General features: G+C 34.1%; 1 protein-coding gene across 1 annotated transcript; it reads left to right on the forward strand.

The window, feature by feature from the left end:
* The first annotated feature begins 677 nt into the window (after positions 1-677).
* LOC146539425 (larval cuticle protein A3A-like) lies at positions 678-1,730 on the forward strand. The gene is made up of 2 exons (XM_085208180.1): positions 678-769; positions 1,086-1,730. The coding sequence occupies exons 1-2, from the start codon at positions 758-760 to the stop codon at positions 1,668-1,670; spliced, it is 597 nt and encodes a 198-aa protein (XP_085064306.1). The 5' UTR covers positions 678-757; the 3' UTR covers positions 1,671-1,730.
* The last annotated feature ends 15,252 nt before the right edge of the window (positions 1,731-16,982 follow it).

Consider the following 16,982-nt stretch of genomic DNA (forward strand, 5'->3'; position numbering starts at 1 on the left):
TTTTATTTATAGTGAAATAAAAAAATACTACACGTTAAGGTAAGCAAAAAAGAAAACAGAATTCTTATTAGGACTAACAGCTATACAATAATAAAAGCCTCATTAAAATTGGTCCAGTAGGTCCGAAGATATACCGACACTAATAGATCAAACGACAAACATCAGATAAAAATAACATAGTTTCGTATTCTTTAACCTATTTTTTTTATGTAAGAGTATACAATATACAAACAGACAAACGTTTACTCTGTCATATTATATTAAAATAGATATGAGCAGTACAGCCGTTTTCTTTCAAATTTCAGTAAAAAAAATAATAAAAACAGAACTTAATTCTATATATATGTATATAGCTTCTCTAGAATAAAAATACTAATATATCCTTATAAACGAAGTGATTCATTTATTACCTCACATTGCTTCATTTTTCTCTCAAAGAAAAATGAAATTAAAAATAAAGATGAAAGTTATATTCTCTTAATAGAACCTTTTTTTATTAATATTTAAATGATAATTAAAAATTCTAATGACACGCCTGCCTTCATTACACGTTAAAAATTAATTATTTTATATTAAATCCTGTTTTTTTGGACTTGACACAGTTAATAAGGGCTTAAAATATTAATGTACTTAGTGACATAAGGTGGTCCGGTTTTTGACCCGCGCGATGAGCAATGCCATCGATAGTAGAGTTTGGTATAAAAGCTCTGCGCCTGCGCACTGACATCATAGCGACATAATAAGCAAACATACCAACATGGTAGCCAAAGTAAGTTACGCATTAATATTTTTATTAAATATTATTTAAAAAAATAATAATATCAAATTTATTTAGTTTAAATGTTTAATTTAAAGTTTTAATTTTTTATTATTTAAATTTTTCAAAATTAAGTTTTGCTTAAAGTATTTTTTTCTATAAATTTTGTTAAGTCTTTTTGTTAAGTTTATATAATATTTATTTATTGATTATTATGTACTCCAAATAAAATTATCAAAATAATTTTATTAATTAATTCTTAAACAATAAATGAAAAACCTGTAAAAGCATTAAATTATAAAATAATAATTAATATTTTCATTTTCAGTTCGTAGTTTTCTTCGGAATGGTGGCAGCGGCCTCCGCCGTGGCTGTCCCTCTCCTCCCAGTCGCTAAAGTAGCATACGCTGAGGCCGAAGCCCCAGCACACTACGAGTTCCAATACTCCGTTCACGACGAGCAAAGTGGTGATATTAAACAACAACAAGAGTCCCGCGCTGGAGACGCCGTCCACGGCTCCTACTCCCTCGTGCAGCCTGATGGAGTCCACCGCATCGTGGACTACAGCTCTGACAAAGTAAACGGATTCAACGCTGTCGTCCGCTACGAGGGCTCCCCTAAGATAGCCCCTGCCCCCGTCAAGCTTGCCTACGCCGCACCTGTCGCCAAGCTCGCGTATGCTGCTCCCGTTGCCAAGCTCGCCTACGCCGCACCAGTTGCCAAGGTTGCCTACTCTGCCCCCATCTCCTATGCCGCTCCCGTCGCCAAGTTGGCCTACGCCGCACCCGTCGCCAAGTTGGCCTACGCCGCCGCACCCGTGGCTAAACTAGCCTACTCTCACGCACCAGTAGCCTACCAAGAAAACCTCGGACACGTCTCCTTCTCCTCACCTGCCGTCTCTTACAGCCACTAAATGTTAAACTTATTGTTAAAACTCTATTTATTCTGTTAAATACAAAACTTTGCAACTCAATTTAGCGTTTTATTTGTGTAGATAAAGAATAGCACAGGCGTCAAACGGTGTATCCGATATCAAAACGCTCGAAACGAAGTTAGGAGGAAGCGTGTGTAGTGTTGGGGAGTCAATTGAATTATGTAACATTATGAGGCGAGTAGCTCCTATTACGCACGTCCGCGCCCCTCGGGGCCCACTGACGCATTAGTATTGACACCTATTCAACCAGCTATGTTAGTTTGTGCAACCACCGCTATTAAGACCTTAGGGCATCCGCTTCACTGCCCTCCTTGCTAAAGGGAGCAGGAGGAAGGGGAGTGGGGTTCGGGTGGAGTACATCTAGCTGCAAAACATTGATACGTGTCAACGCCTCTATTAATCATTGAAGGCAAATATAAACTGACAGAACTGATGTTGGAAGTGGTTATTAGGACAAAGCGCGAGGGCTTGTAAAATGTGTGATGTGAATATTTTATTTATTACCTTTGCTCTATGTAGAGGGGTCCATGGAACAGCATTATCATAGATTTCATTGATGTGGAAATTCAATTTCACAGTAGCCGTCAGTTGCTATACTTTAGAAGTTAGAGCTAATATTTAAAATATAACTTAGATTTTAATAGTTATAATTATATTGATATGAAATTAACATTATTGAAGGTTTTTAAAACTAACTAAGCAAGTATTTTTATTGAGTCATTTCCGTTTATAATTTACGAGTAGACTCGTACGTATAGGTATAACGTAGAGATGTGGTAGTTACTTTATGAAGTACTAAATTATTTTTATAATGTACTTTAATAATATTTAAGACCCTTGAGGCGCAGTAGCACAAACGTGTGTCTGTAGACGCGACACTTGTGGGTTCAATTCATACTCGGAGGAATTAAATATTTAATATTTTCATATCTTCACTCTCCGGCGTTGAGTTTCTCCAGTCAACAAGCAATAAATACTTCGAGCGGCGGAAAGTGGGTACAAAGTGTTTTGACACTATGTTTTTCCATCACAATATATAAAAATTTCATACGAGAAAAATATTTACAGCTACAAAATTAAAAAATCTAAATCAATTTGTCCATTCGGTAGCTAATAATGAATTCGTTCAGCGAATATTTAATGAATGTGAATAAATAATGAATACGGATAAATGTTTTGGTGAAGTTTTACAATCCGCCCACAAAGGGTTGCCGTGTTAATCCCACTATTATAGTGATTACCTCCCCCTCCCCCTACCTCCCCACCGCTATTACTGTAGATATTATACCGAATGTTACTTTGAACCTGTGTCCGTTGGGAATAGAAGGGCTGTTATCTTATAATAACCTTGTTTTCAATAATGATAATTACTAACCGTACTGGCTAAATACTTACGACGGAGAAAAAAGGAATATTATATTTAAAAAGTGGTGAAGCTGATCGTGGCGCTGCCGCTGGTGCACTAATTGTGTCTATAAGGGCGACGTGTTGGGTTAGATTCTCAAAAAATATATTAATTAGAAAACCTTTTAAAATACACGTTTTTAAGATTGTTTTTGCTTTTAATTTACAATTCAAGCGGTTTCATTTGATATCCGTAGTAGGTGACTTGGGTAAAAAATTGCAATTCGCCATTATGTTGCAGTGGTAATTTTGGATAAACAACATTATTGATTATATGTTATTTCATTTTCATCAGAACTGAAGTCATAATTTAAATTTCAACTCAATCGGATACTGAGAAGTGGGGTTAAGTTAAGTTTTCTATATTTTACATACACTAACACACGTACTAACAATAATAATAAAGTTAAATATTAATTTATAATATGGAGTTGTAAGGAACTTATTAATTTCGATAAGTACCTACGAGTACGTACCATCGAATATATGAATATACCTAACATTTCTGGTAGTTATTGGACGTTATTCTTCAAAGGCGCACAAAAGAAATCGAATTCTATTTGATTCTATTTGTGCTCCTTTGAATTTTGCGTCTCAACAAGCAAAGTCTAGTATAATAAAGTACAACCTCAAGATCACACACAGCAGGGTAGAAAGAGGGTACCTAGTGTTATGACACTCCGTTCCCCACTTTCTGCTCTGCACCACGACATCAGAGCGAAAAAATAAAAATATTAAACATTTATTCCTGGAATGGGAATCGAACCAAGAACCTGTCGCGTTTGTTCCTATAAGCAAGTATATAGTATAACAAAAATGTAAATCCCGTTTACACGCTACACAACGTCCACACAATATTAACAATATCGTCAATTATAAAAGCACATCGAGCGAACAGATACGGCAATTACGGCGCAGGAAGCCCGCGCAGGCGCTCTGACTAATTGCTTCCGCCTCCCGCCCGCCCTGAGCGAAGCCAGATATCAAAATGGTAGCTTGTGTTTAGATTTACTCTTATTATTATTACTACTATTATTTTCTTTGTTCACGCTTTATCCCGCATATAGCAGGGTATGTAGGGGAGCCTAGTTAAGACATTCACAATTTTAAAAAGGTGAGTGGTGGAACTTAATGCCACGCTTTACCTCGTTACCAGAGCAAAGAAATAAAAATATTAAATATTTCGTGTCTTCGAGTGAGAATCGAACCTACAACATGTCGCGTATATAGTTATACTTGAGCCGCTGCGCCACGACTGGCCTTATTTACTCTTTTGTATTATTTGCAATGTCTCGTAATTTAGACCACTGGGTCTATTTAGCTTTAGTTGTATTGTATACGAGAGTCAATATCTATAGTTTTAATGGCTGAATAGGAATTTGTAATTTAAATATTACTAACCAGATAGCACGTTGATCCTTATTCGTATGCCTTTTGATATTCCTTCCACACACTATTCATCTATATTTAATTTTCACCTTTTTTGTTATACAATCTGTAAGTTTATTACTTTTTTTATCGTAGAAATCAACGAATAATAAACATTAGAGCTAATTTCATTTAGGTACTATATGTCTACTGGAAATAAAAAAAATGGTTCGTAGCAATAATGCTGTTATATAAAAACTAAACCGGAAGCTTTACTCTGACGTCACTATTTACAGCACACTTCATATCACCGATTGTTTTTGTTGTAAATTTGGAAAAGCTCAAATTACTGTCCACTTACTTATTTGATATATTTTTTTCATATCACAATCCATATGGAAGCCGCATCAATGTCAATATTTTTTCGTTGGCAATGCGATACGGTCATCCGGAAACAATCTCGCACAATACCCTACATACTAGCCGAGCACGTGTCGTCACGTGCACGTCACGTCAACAGATTTTTGATTAGATCTATATATTAATTGGTATGAACGTTATTATATAAGAAATAAGCATTAAAATTGTATTTGACATTTTGTTATAATTCTTGTATTGTGAATCATGGAAGTAGCAAGCTTAAGTAATTGCTATACGTGATCATCAGGCGCATTATTTATTCTATTGATTAGTCGTACATTGTACATTGTACATGTTCATTGTAATATGAAATTACAGAAGAGTTTTATCTTTATCTATTTTTAATATTTTTCAGTTAAATTAAAATACAAGTAAACAAATATAAAGCATCACTCATCACAAGCACATCTAGGTACATGTGAAATAACTAATAACGTCTTATAATAATATCTAACGAAGAACCAGCAGCTACAACATTTAAAGCTAAAATAAAAAAACTCTACATACATATTTACATATATAAAAAAATTACAAAAAATAGTAAAAAAAATGTTTATATACTTATATCATTGCCTTTTGGGTGTTGAAATTATACAAGAAATTTTTATTAATGTTTCAAAATTAGCTATAAAAATGTAATTCAAAAGAAATATTCAAAGATTTTACAATACACTTAAATCCCTGACAATATAAAATAGCAAACTAATCGCCTATAAGTTTTCCATTCCAATAATAACCTGTAAACACGCTGATAATCTCACAAAATGACATGTATTAACACTATTTAGATATAGAAATACTCGTATAATATTTGCGCAACCCTTCAAATAATGATTCTAAACACCCCGGCTTACCGTATTCCCCTGGCATCTGCTTTGTCCGACCGAAATCTATTTAATAGTATCGTATTGCTAATTTTGGCATTAGGCGGTGCGTTCCGTCGGTTATTCAATTATCCATTCCGTTTGCAGGGACTCCTTCGGTCCCCTGGGTCGTGGTTCTTTAGTATCTCTCGCTCAGTTCGTTTCTTGCACTGTTGACTTTGGACTTTTTATTTTTATTTTCCTTGTTTGAAGACTGAATCACAAGGATGAAAATGTAAAGAATTGAATTGCTTTTTTTCTAAGTCATGCTGTATTCCGCACACAGTAGGGTGGATAGTGGTAAGACACTCCGTTCCTGATATATATATAAATTCAGATTATTATAGTATTTTAGGTTGTAGGTACCTACTTATGTAATTTTATCTGTACAGAATATAATCAAAATATATTTATTAATAACACTACACAATAACACACATAGATCGTAAATAATTAAAGCCTGGAAAATTAATGTATTAAATTTTAAGTACCAATATTGAGACATTTTTAAGCATATTACTTCCCTTTTCGTTCTTAATCACGGGTAATAGAGGACGGGGTGGCTCCAAAACTAAGTTTAGTGCGCTCTATGAATACATTATTCTATTTTACATTTTGGCAGTTGTGTTTAGAACGTGGCTTGGATAACTTGTTCTAATATTTTTGAATAATTAGCAAATAAGGAAGGTGTCCTTGTTTATTTTAATATACCTAAGCTAAAAACATCATAATAATTAATTTCGGCCAAGAGCGGCGTTGATTCCCGCCAATCAACACGCTATACCTTCCGAATTCGGTGGAAAGTGGAGAGCGGATTGTCTCAACACCTTCCCTCTGCCTACCTTGCTACATGCGGGTTACAGTGTAAAACTGAAAGATTTATACTGTAACCCGCATGTAGCAGGCGTTATAATTTAAATGTAATATTCATTCTATTACATTTAAATTATAATAGTATTTGATATACTGTTTACATTAATGTCATTTACTATTACTTAACGACCCTAAAACACTTAAAAGTACTTACTAATCAAAATCAGTGTATCCACGCGTAAACATCTATAAAACCATCGTTAATTCGCCACCATTTAGTTCATAATTGATATAATGGGGAACAGTGGTCGGTCGGCTGACTGACTGAGCATCGAGAGGTAGGAGAGTGGAGACACTCAATTATGTGGCATTCAGAGTCGTTTCTGTTTGCACTGGTGGGCACACAGTTCGAGTGTGACGGGGCTGTCATTGGCTAGCCGCGACCTGGGGGGATCGCTGCCTTAAATAACTAAGGAACCTGTGTTATACGTTTTCATTACTTTTGTTTTGGACTTGTTTGATTTTTGATTTGGTTTTTTTTTTATTTTGTTACTTTTATAAAAGTTTACACTATTTGAGTATTTTTTGCATAGATTTTTATCAATAAAATCTAATTAAACTAAAGTATTATATAATTTTTCTTATGCATTTGGATTTTTAGTTCAGGTTTTTTTTATTTTTAAGGTTCTTTTTGAAAAAATGTATACTTTTTATATATGTTTATTTTGCATAGATTTTGATAACTAAAATTAATGTAAGTTTAAAAAAGAAGTTAAAAAATACCATAAAAATCTTAAATTACAAGGCAACTAACCAAACCACAACTACAAAAAGTAAATACTTACCATATACCCGTACCAGTAGACATAATATGGATATAAAGTAAGGAGTGGAAGACACTCAATTATGTGACGTTCAGGCTCGCTGCTGTTTGCACTGGAGTTCGCTGGCGCGTGACGAGAGCTTTCAATGGGTAACCACCCTCCGGGGAGACTTCTACAGCTTTGATGGCAGTTGAGTGGACATGCCTGTTAAAATATTATTATTTATTGTGAATAAAATTAATATTATAATAAATAATTAAACACTGGGTTCCCAGGTTCCCTCTACCTACCCAGCTATGTATATGAGATACAGTGTTAACATAAAAAAATATTATATTATCTTATTATGTATTTTTTTTACATTATCAATTAGGCAGTCTGAATATTTATATAATCGTTTAAATACATTTAGATATTCGGCAGAAAGTGGGGAACGGAGTGTCTAAACACTAGGTTCGCTCTGCCTACCCTGCTGTGTGCGGGATAAAGCGTGAAGATGATTTTTTTTAATTTTTACATTTAGATATTCAGTCTATAACAGTTTTATTTATTGTAGTACGGTTTATTTGCTTAATAATTATACGCTTATACGCACATATAATTCAAAATTGCTTTAATTAAAAATCTCAATTACAGCCAACTAATACACAAATTGCTTTAGTACATTTTATTTGACTTTAATTTATTTTTTAATAATGACTAACAAATATATTCAGTATTAATATATATAAAAAAAATACTTAAAAATTACAATTTACAAAAGTTAATTCCACACAAATCCACCCCTCGCCAACATAGCGAGTTAGCTAGCAGTCGCGAGTCAGCCCCAACCCACACTAATGTTATTATTTGGCAACATTTACTAAATAATTTGCTCGTTAAACGTCCGCCGATAGCCCCCGACGTCCCTAACTAGTGTATTGTGTGGAGCCTCCCCAGGGGTAACGAGCAGCGACTGGATTCAACCAATGCCAGTCTAACATTAATTACTTTTCGCCTTTGTATTGAATATTTGTAACATGCTCTTTTGTGGGCAATATGAAATTAATAAGTGAGTTGGAGACCTGTGGTACAGTAGCTCGAAGTTCTGTTAACGACTGGGTGTGGGTTCGATACCAATTTGAATATTTGTTTATTTGAATTATGTATTTTCATTTCTTCGCTCTAGTGCCGAAACAAAGCGCGGTGAGTTCCGCCACTCAACAAGCAATGACTCCAGAATTTGGCGGAAAGTGGGGAGCGAAGTGTTTAAACACTAGGTTCCTTCCTACCTTGCTGTGTGCGGGATACAGCGTGAAGCTGATTAAGAAAGTTATTGTGCCCGCTGCGTTTGGATTAGAAAACGAACGGGAAGTCCTACATCGACGTGTGTACTTGATGAGTTTTCTTTAAGCTTCCTCTGTGAAGGGATTATTTTTGTGGCTTTCCCGTTTAATCTGGCGAGAGACGAAGGCATCGAGGCCCGACAAGTGTAACGCAGGCCGTGCAGGTCTACAGATCGTATAAGTCTTTCATATACTCTGGACAAACTTTTTCTTATATAGGGAATAAACCACCATGTGAAAAATAAGGTGGAATATGGATATGGATGGATCTTATGAACACAAAATATTTGTTATTTCGTCTATCAACTTTATATAATTACAGATAATTTATACTATAATTGTTTAATTTGAACTAAGCTGATAATTAAAAAGTGAATGTTATTTGAATCATATTTTTTTAGGTAAACGCTGAATCCTGCATATAGCAGGGTAGGCAGAAAGAACCTGGGAACCTAGTGTTAAGGCTTCCATTAAGACACTTCCATCACCCACTTTCCGCCGAATTCCTCGTTATTTGTTCGAAGAAATGAAAATATTAATAAATAATAATTCATTCCCTCGAGCGCGGATCGAACCCATAACCGTCGCGTTACAGTCTCATCCTTGGCCCAGAACTGACTGGCGTTTCGGATATCTTTATATTTCAAGCTTTTTTTTCATTTCTTTAACCTTAAAAAATGAGACAAATTGTTTTAAATAATACCTACATCCTTTCATTTTAAAGATTTAGACAATTTGAAATAATAAACTTTATTTACCGAATATTTAGAGTTAATATGAACAAAATGTCAATTCAGTGTGCCTTATTCCCGTTCAAATTTTCACCCGCGTGTATGATGTATGTAAATGCAGGTAATTGTTTTCGCTCCCCCTGCCCGACCGCTTTTGAACTTAGCTTGTACACACGCCCGCGAGGAAATGTTTATTAGAATATTTAACATTAGTATATACCTAGTCATATTATTATGTATGGATAGATATATATCTTCGTTATATATATTGAATATTAGGTATGTCTAATAGATATCCGTATGTTATGAAACAAAAAATACTTATTTGAATATAGATATATGTACAAATTTTTAATTTATAATGTTTTTTTGCTAAGATGATGATGATAATAGTGAAAAACTACTTTTTTTTTTTATTTATGAAAATAAGAAAGGAGATAAAATTGCGGAACCTAATGCTGTGCCGAACCGTTTTGCAGATAAGATGCCAAACCAGATGAATGATTTTTTAGTTTAGTTTAATTTTTAGTTCTTTAGGCAGAGTGAATCTAGTGATATGACACTCCGTTTCCCGCCTTCCATTCCATTTTGAAACATTGCCTGTCGATTGGCCTCAAAGCCACGCGAGTAGGGTCTCATTTGCAGCCAGAATCCGTGTTCTATACCTCGACAGCCTAATAAGGCGGGAAGCTGAAAAATGTATGTAAATATATTTTTATTTACCTTTAAGTTTTTAATAAATATACTTAATTACGAGTAAACAAAGCTTTATATATATTAATTTAAGCTATCTTACGCTATAGTAAAATTACAATTACTTATTGATAATTTAACCTTGAATTTCATCTTCTTTGTTAATATAAAACCCTTAACTATTATATTTTAAAACTCTCATTGACAGAGTCTTAAAGTATGGAGCTAATTGATATTTGTCTTAAACTCTAAATATAACTGATTAAGAAATATGTATAATTTAGTAGGTAAAAGTAAAAAGTGCCCTAACTATATCGATATAAAAATTATTCCTTCAATTTAAAACTATATAAAATAAGCGGAAATTAACACTACACCTTTCGCAAACACAATACTATCAGCAATACCGATTTCATAATAAGTAAGTACTGTAACCCAAACACTTGACCGGATATCTTAATCGGGAAGGTTTACTTAACAATTATTTCGCGTGGGAAGTACAGCAAATAGAGAAACCATTGTATCTAGGTGGGCATGACATGTCTTACAATGATGTTCTACTAATCCCAGATTAAGATTGTATCGGGCCAGGGTACGATAAACACTTCACGCGCAAACACAATTCACCTTTCAAAAACAGTTAAGTATGGACTGTTGAAAAAATACTGACCGTACTGACCGTACTGACGTGACGTACTGTCGACTTACATGCGATTGGAGCATTGTGAACGCATTTACTGTTATTGTTGCCAAAATATATGTATTGTTGAAGTGTAAAATGTCCAAGCAAAAAATTTGGACAATAGTATGTAATTGAATTAAGTATAGGAGTTTCGAAACGTTTTATACGGATATGGATGGTGTAGTTTTGAGGAGGCGTGGGTTTGAGAGCTGGACGTCTACAGCTGCTCTACTTTCTTAACATTTTGAATGTTTATCGATTGTCTTGTAAATATTATTTTACTTGTAATTTCCTTATGGTACATTTTTTTTCAGGTTCACGCGTGTAGCACGGTAGGCATAAGGAGCCTAATATGAAGATTCTTCCCGCCGAATTATTTGAGGCATTGCGTGAGCGGCGGAACTGAACGCCGGGCTTTTACGTCTTACCAGAGCAAAAAATTAACACATTATTAAATACTATTTCATTTCCTCGAATGGGGATAGAACCCGCAACTGTCACGTTACAGTCGCACCTCTGTGCCCCCTAAACAATAATAACTATATATATAAATTAGGTTATTAAACTATAAATAATTAAAATAACAAATCAAAAATCGAAACGGAAATCCGCAACCCGGTAGCCACAACCAGGCGAAACATAATTGTAAATTTTTTTTTTCATCCAACTCTTACAAAGAGTTCCCAAGGGTGCATTTAAGCTGTTTAAATATTTATGAAGTATTTACGTATTGACAAAACAAAAATGGTTGACAATGGCTTTCACGCATTGTTCGCGGTACGAACGTTCTCGATCGTAATAATGACCACTCGAGTGCTTCCGTTGAGGAAATTTTGGGGATTTTATATATTTATTTTTGAATGTTTCAATTATTAATATGCACTTTATATAATATCTGTTTAATATTGTATAGATAAAGAGTTTGTTTGGTTGAACGCGGTAATCTTAGGAACTACTGTTTAAGGCCAGTCGTGTCGTCCTCGAGTGGGGATCGAACCCATAACCGTCGTGTTACAGAAACCGATATAAAATGACGCCATGGGTTTTTTTCCGGGTCGTGCTGTATCCCGCACCAACAGGGCAACAGACGGTATCTAGTGTTGAGACACTAAGTTCCCTATTATTTGACGAATTCTGGTGGTATTGCGTGTTGAGTGGCTTAACTCAACGCCGTAATTTAAGTCGACACCAGAGCGAACAAATTAAAATATTAAATATTTCATTTTCTCGAATGGAAATCGAATCCACTATCTGTTGCGTTGACAACCATACTTTGTGCTTCTACGCCACGCCTGGCCTCATGCCATGATTTCATAGATCTCAAATGCACACGGGACCCATAATGTATTTAACGGCACTAAATCCTGCACCAGTCACTTCCATTGTGCTGTGTTAATTCGATTACCGTCGTATGCCAGGATATATCCGGTATGTGGTAGTACGTACATGTTGGTACTACAAGTTCCAAATATGAAAAAGTAAGTATAAAGTTAAGATTTTTTTTTTTTATTTCTTTGGAAATGTATAAAAAATTTCGTAGGGAGATTTGGAAATCGTCCCTCGGAATAGTCAAACTACTAACATTTTGGCTTTTCTATATATAAACAATTAAATTATCAAATAAGATAGCAGCTTAAATGATTAGGCGCTTTGTTACTCATAGGAGTTTCGCTTTTTTCCAAATTTTCCAAATTCCTATGTGGAAATATCAATATATTTAGTTACTATAAAAGTCATTATACTTAGTATTTATAAATAATAAAAACGTATTTAAGTATAATATGATTACAATTACTGTGCTAGTACTACTATAATTTATATCTGAAATTTTATTTATACGTAAAATTTATTGGCATACCATATAGAAAACTTTTCGTTTAAATCTTTTAAACATTAAAACTACTTTAAAATCATTTAACTTATAACAATTTTACAAACTGATTGAAATATTTGACAGGTTCAACCAGAAGGGAAATGTAATCCACTTAGCATCTCTTAATCTGCCGCCACACGCTATGGCCTTTGTGATTAATTCGATATCTTCAATATCTTATTCAATGTATTTGTTCTAGTGAAGTATTGTGGTTTTTTCTTTCAGCTACACGTATCACGCATATAACAGGGTCAGCACAAGGAACCTAGTGTTAAGACACTCCGTTCCCCGTTTTCCGCCGAAAGAGCAAAGACAGTCTCAAGAAAATGAATTATTTTCAATGTCTTGCTTTGATAACATGACAAAGGGCGGCGTTAAATTCCGCCACTCAACGTCTCGGAAATTGGGCGAAGGTACGCAATGAAGTGTTTTAATTCCAGGTTCCCTCTGCCTGATAGGCAGACTAAGTTACAAAAAATAAATTATTTTATAGGAGCAATTCAGAAGTCTTTTATGTGCATTTTAGTCAAAATTAGATATCTATTTTAAATCTAGCCTGATACTTATCTAATATAATTTAAGTTTGATTAAAGGTGGTTAGGGTGAACTTACCTTTTTATAAACAAATTATAATAAAATAAAATACTCGTAGTTAAATATATTTATTTTCAAGTATTATAAATAAAATGAATAGTTTGCACCTCCAATAAAAATTGTCACGTGCAAACTATTCATTTCTTAATATCTACACCCACGCGAAAGAAATACATTTATTAATAGTGCTTCTGAAGCCCAACGTTAAAGATAAATATAATCGCCAATATAATGACCTCTTGAAACCAGCACGGCCAATAAAAGCTCTACCCAGAACTCGAACCGCAACTAAAAAAATACAAAGATGTATCAAAATCCATTACGACACTTGAACAATCATCCTTATTTTATTAGACCGAGATATTCGACCGGGTTTTTTAAAGGCTAAACGAAATTATTCTCAATTTTTATGAGGTTAGAGTTTATTTTAGTATGTTTTGTAATATTTTTATAAAGCCAAGTAACGCAACACCTCAAGCGCCTATCCCATTCACATTTCAATACAAGTTTACCTTTGTCATATATTTGACACTTATATAGACGCGATTTAAGAATAAATGAAATTAGAGTCCAATAATATTATTAGGTTTTTCTTATACTTAACCAACAATGGGCCCCTTTCCTTTGACTTTAAATAAGTAAGTTCACTCGGATTACCACCTACGTTTGTGTAAATACAATAAATAGTTTTTACCTCGTCTCTTTATTTAGATAAGTGTAGATTGTAGATAGGATTGCTACTGTTAAGATACAAGGAAGATAAGAAGATGTCATATTTTATTACATTTTTCGTTTATTTTGGGTGTAATTGGAGATTTGCTTAACTAATATTCATAAATATTTTGCGTATCGTTTTATAACATTCTAAGAACACGAGGCCAGTCGTAGCCTAGGGACACCGTGAACCGTGAGACTAAAACGTCGAGGAAATTAAATATTTAACATTTTTATTTCTTCACTCTGGTAATGTATCAAGGCGCGGGGTTGAGTTCCGCTATTTAACACGCAATGCCTAGAATTCGACGGAAATTAGGAGAAGGCAGTGTCTTAATGGGACGGAGTGACTTATCCTTATATCTTGCTATGTACGAAATAAAAAAAAGATTTTTTTTTGTAAATTATAACTAACGTATATGACCAAAAATGATGTATTTAAGCTTAAACTGTCACTTAGTCATTATTAAGCACAAAGAAATTATAGAATTCTTAATATTACAACAGCAAATTGGGAAATCTACTGATATTTAGCTTTTGCTAGTCAATGATTAAGGTTTTAATAAAAGAAAACCATATACACAGACAGATCAAATCATTTCTCAACAATTAGTATAAAACTTAAGTAAATTAAATAAAACACATATATATAAAAACAAAACATACAGGCTACTTCACCCAGTAACACACGTGTGTAGGTATACCCAAAATCTATACCGTAGGTACATACTCGTATCTAGTTAGCGTAGTAGACGGGAGAAGCCGTCCTAATTAGCCACCTGCCTCCCGTCTCTGTCCCCTTTTAAATGGACCGAAAAACAGACTTACCTACTAGTATTTATATATTGAGTTTAGTTCAAAGATAACATAGTAAGGTTAAATGTTGTTTAAGAAATACTGTTTTACTTAAGAAGCATTTGATTACTTTTATTTTGATTTTGATGTTTCTTTTTCAATATTTAAAATTTATAATACAGTTTGAGGCAAGGTAAGTAATAATTAAGTAAAAATGCTTGCAGTATGTAGTTAGAACATTTATTATTCAAACAAAGAAACTAACAGGTAAGAACAATTGCTTGCCATAGATACTTAGATAGCAGCTGTTCAAATAGGTATCTTTGAATAGTATGAGAAAATGTACTTCAATTTTTTTTTAGGTTCACTCTGTATCCTGTACATAGCAGGGTAGTTAGAGGAAAAGTGGAAGTGAATCCGTTCCAATTAAGATACTTTCATTCTCCACTTTCTGCCGAATTCTAATGGCATTGCATGTTGAGTTGTGGAACTCAGCGCCGCAAATAATAATAATAATAGTCAAATGTAAAAAAACTGGTATGTAAAAATTGGTATGAATCGTTACTATTATAGCACAAACTTTACTGCCGACTAGCTGGTATTGGTTTTGGTAAATTACTCTACTTCCAGGCAGATCCAGATATAAAAATGAAAAACCAAGCTTTCATCTTAATAATTAAAAAAAGATTTTCTCTTCCACATTTTTTCCACAGAAAAATATAAAGAAAATGTAACGAAAGATGAACACCGAAGTTGTTTAAAACACAAACAAATTCAGGAACCGCCAACGAACTGGTCTTGCCGTCGGCGGCCATTTACATAAAATTACCATCCCCCTCTCGGTAATACCTCTTTTGTGACGCCTAAATATTTTGCGAACGGTTTTCCATACAAAGTCTCTAATTTAATATCTGACGCCGTTAAATAGCAACGAAAGTTATTTTCTGTGGCGATGTTTTAATATTCTTTAACGAATTCAGATTGGTAAATAGGGTGCTTTTAGTCGTTTTTTTATCGTTTTCTCCTTGTATATTTACGTATTTGTGAGTAGCTATGGATGTTTAGATAAAGATATTATTCTGTGTTTACATGTATGTACAGTTAAGAACTATTTAAAAATTGTGATTGTTGAAATATGCCTAACAATAAACGTTCGAGGGAAGGAAATATTGAATATTTTCATCTGCCAATGCCTCACGAATTATGCAGAAAGTACGGAACGGAAGTATCTTAATGTGAACGGAGTGTCTCAACATTAGGTTCATTCAGGTTTCCTCTGCTACGTGCGGGATACAGTGTATTAAAAAAATATGTATAAAAATCTTCCTACAAGCAAAGATACTAGGACTAATATTTTTTTTATGAATTCAAGATACACATACCTCTTATTTAGGTATACTAAATGAAAAAAAATAACAATCAGAAAATTTGAAGCGATCTATTGGATAGTGAAGGGTTTGGAATTTCTTTCTTTCTTCTTAAATCTAGCGAGGTAGTCGGAGAGAACGAAACGTTAAACGCTACAGTCTCTGCATACCTCTTTCGCGTCGTCCACTATCATCGAGTTTGATGACAGTGGACGAGGAAGGTTCATACGTGGAAGTTTCATACATATCCTCCGGGGAGTTCTGATGCTTTTACGTGACCTTCCTCTGGTATCTTTGATACTGTGTTTTCGAAGGTTAATTAAGCCCCCATACCTCTCTTATCGCTATAGCTCCGTGGAGGACGAAGCTATACCTACGTTTTAAATATGTCAATCAGCTGCATGTTAATATAAAACAAAGTTCTCGTAAATAATTATATTAGCTTTACCTATGAATATAGTAATATTTATTATATTAGGATTAGCTTCACGCTGTATTCCGCGCACAGCGGGATAGGCAGAGGAAACATAATATTAAAACACTCTGCTTCTCACTTTCCGCCATTTTTTTTTAAACTTTACGTGTTGAGAGGCAGAACTCAACGCCAGGTCTTTGCCTTGGTGCCAGAGCGAAGAAATCAAAATATTAAAAAATAATAATTCATTCCCTCGAGTGGAGATCGAACCCACAACCGTCGCGTTACAGTCACACCCTTGTACCATGACGGCTTCAATATTACATTATATAATTTCATTATAACCAGGTGCAACAACCACCCCAAACTAAAGCAACACAAACAATGCAAACATAAAATAAACTGCTTAA

Source organism: Heliconius melpomene, chromosome 4 (genome assembly GCF_056956725.1).
Source record: "Heliconius melpomene rosina isolate 202511_hmr_F chromosome 4, ASM5695672v1, whole genome shotgun sequence".
In the NCBI taxonomy this organism is placed as follows: domain Eukaryota; kingdom Metazoa; phylum Arthropoda; class Insecta; order Lepidoptera; family Nymphalidae; genus Heliconius; species Heliconius melpomene.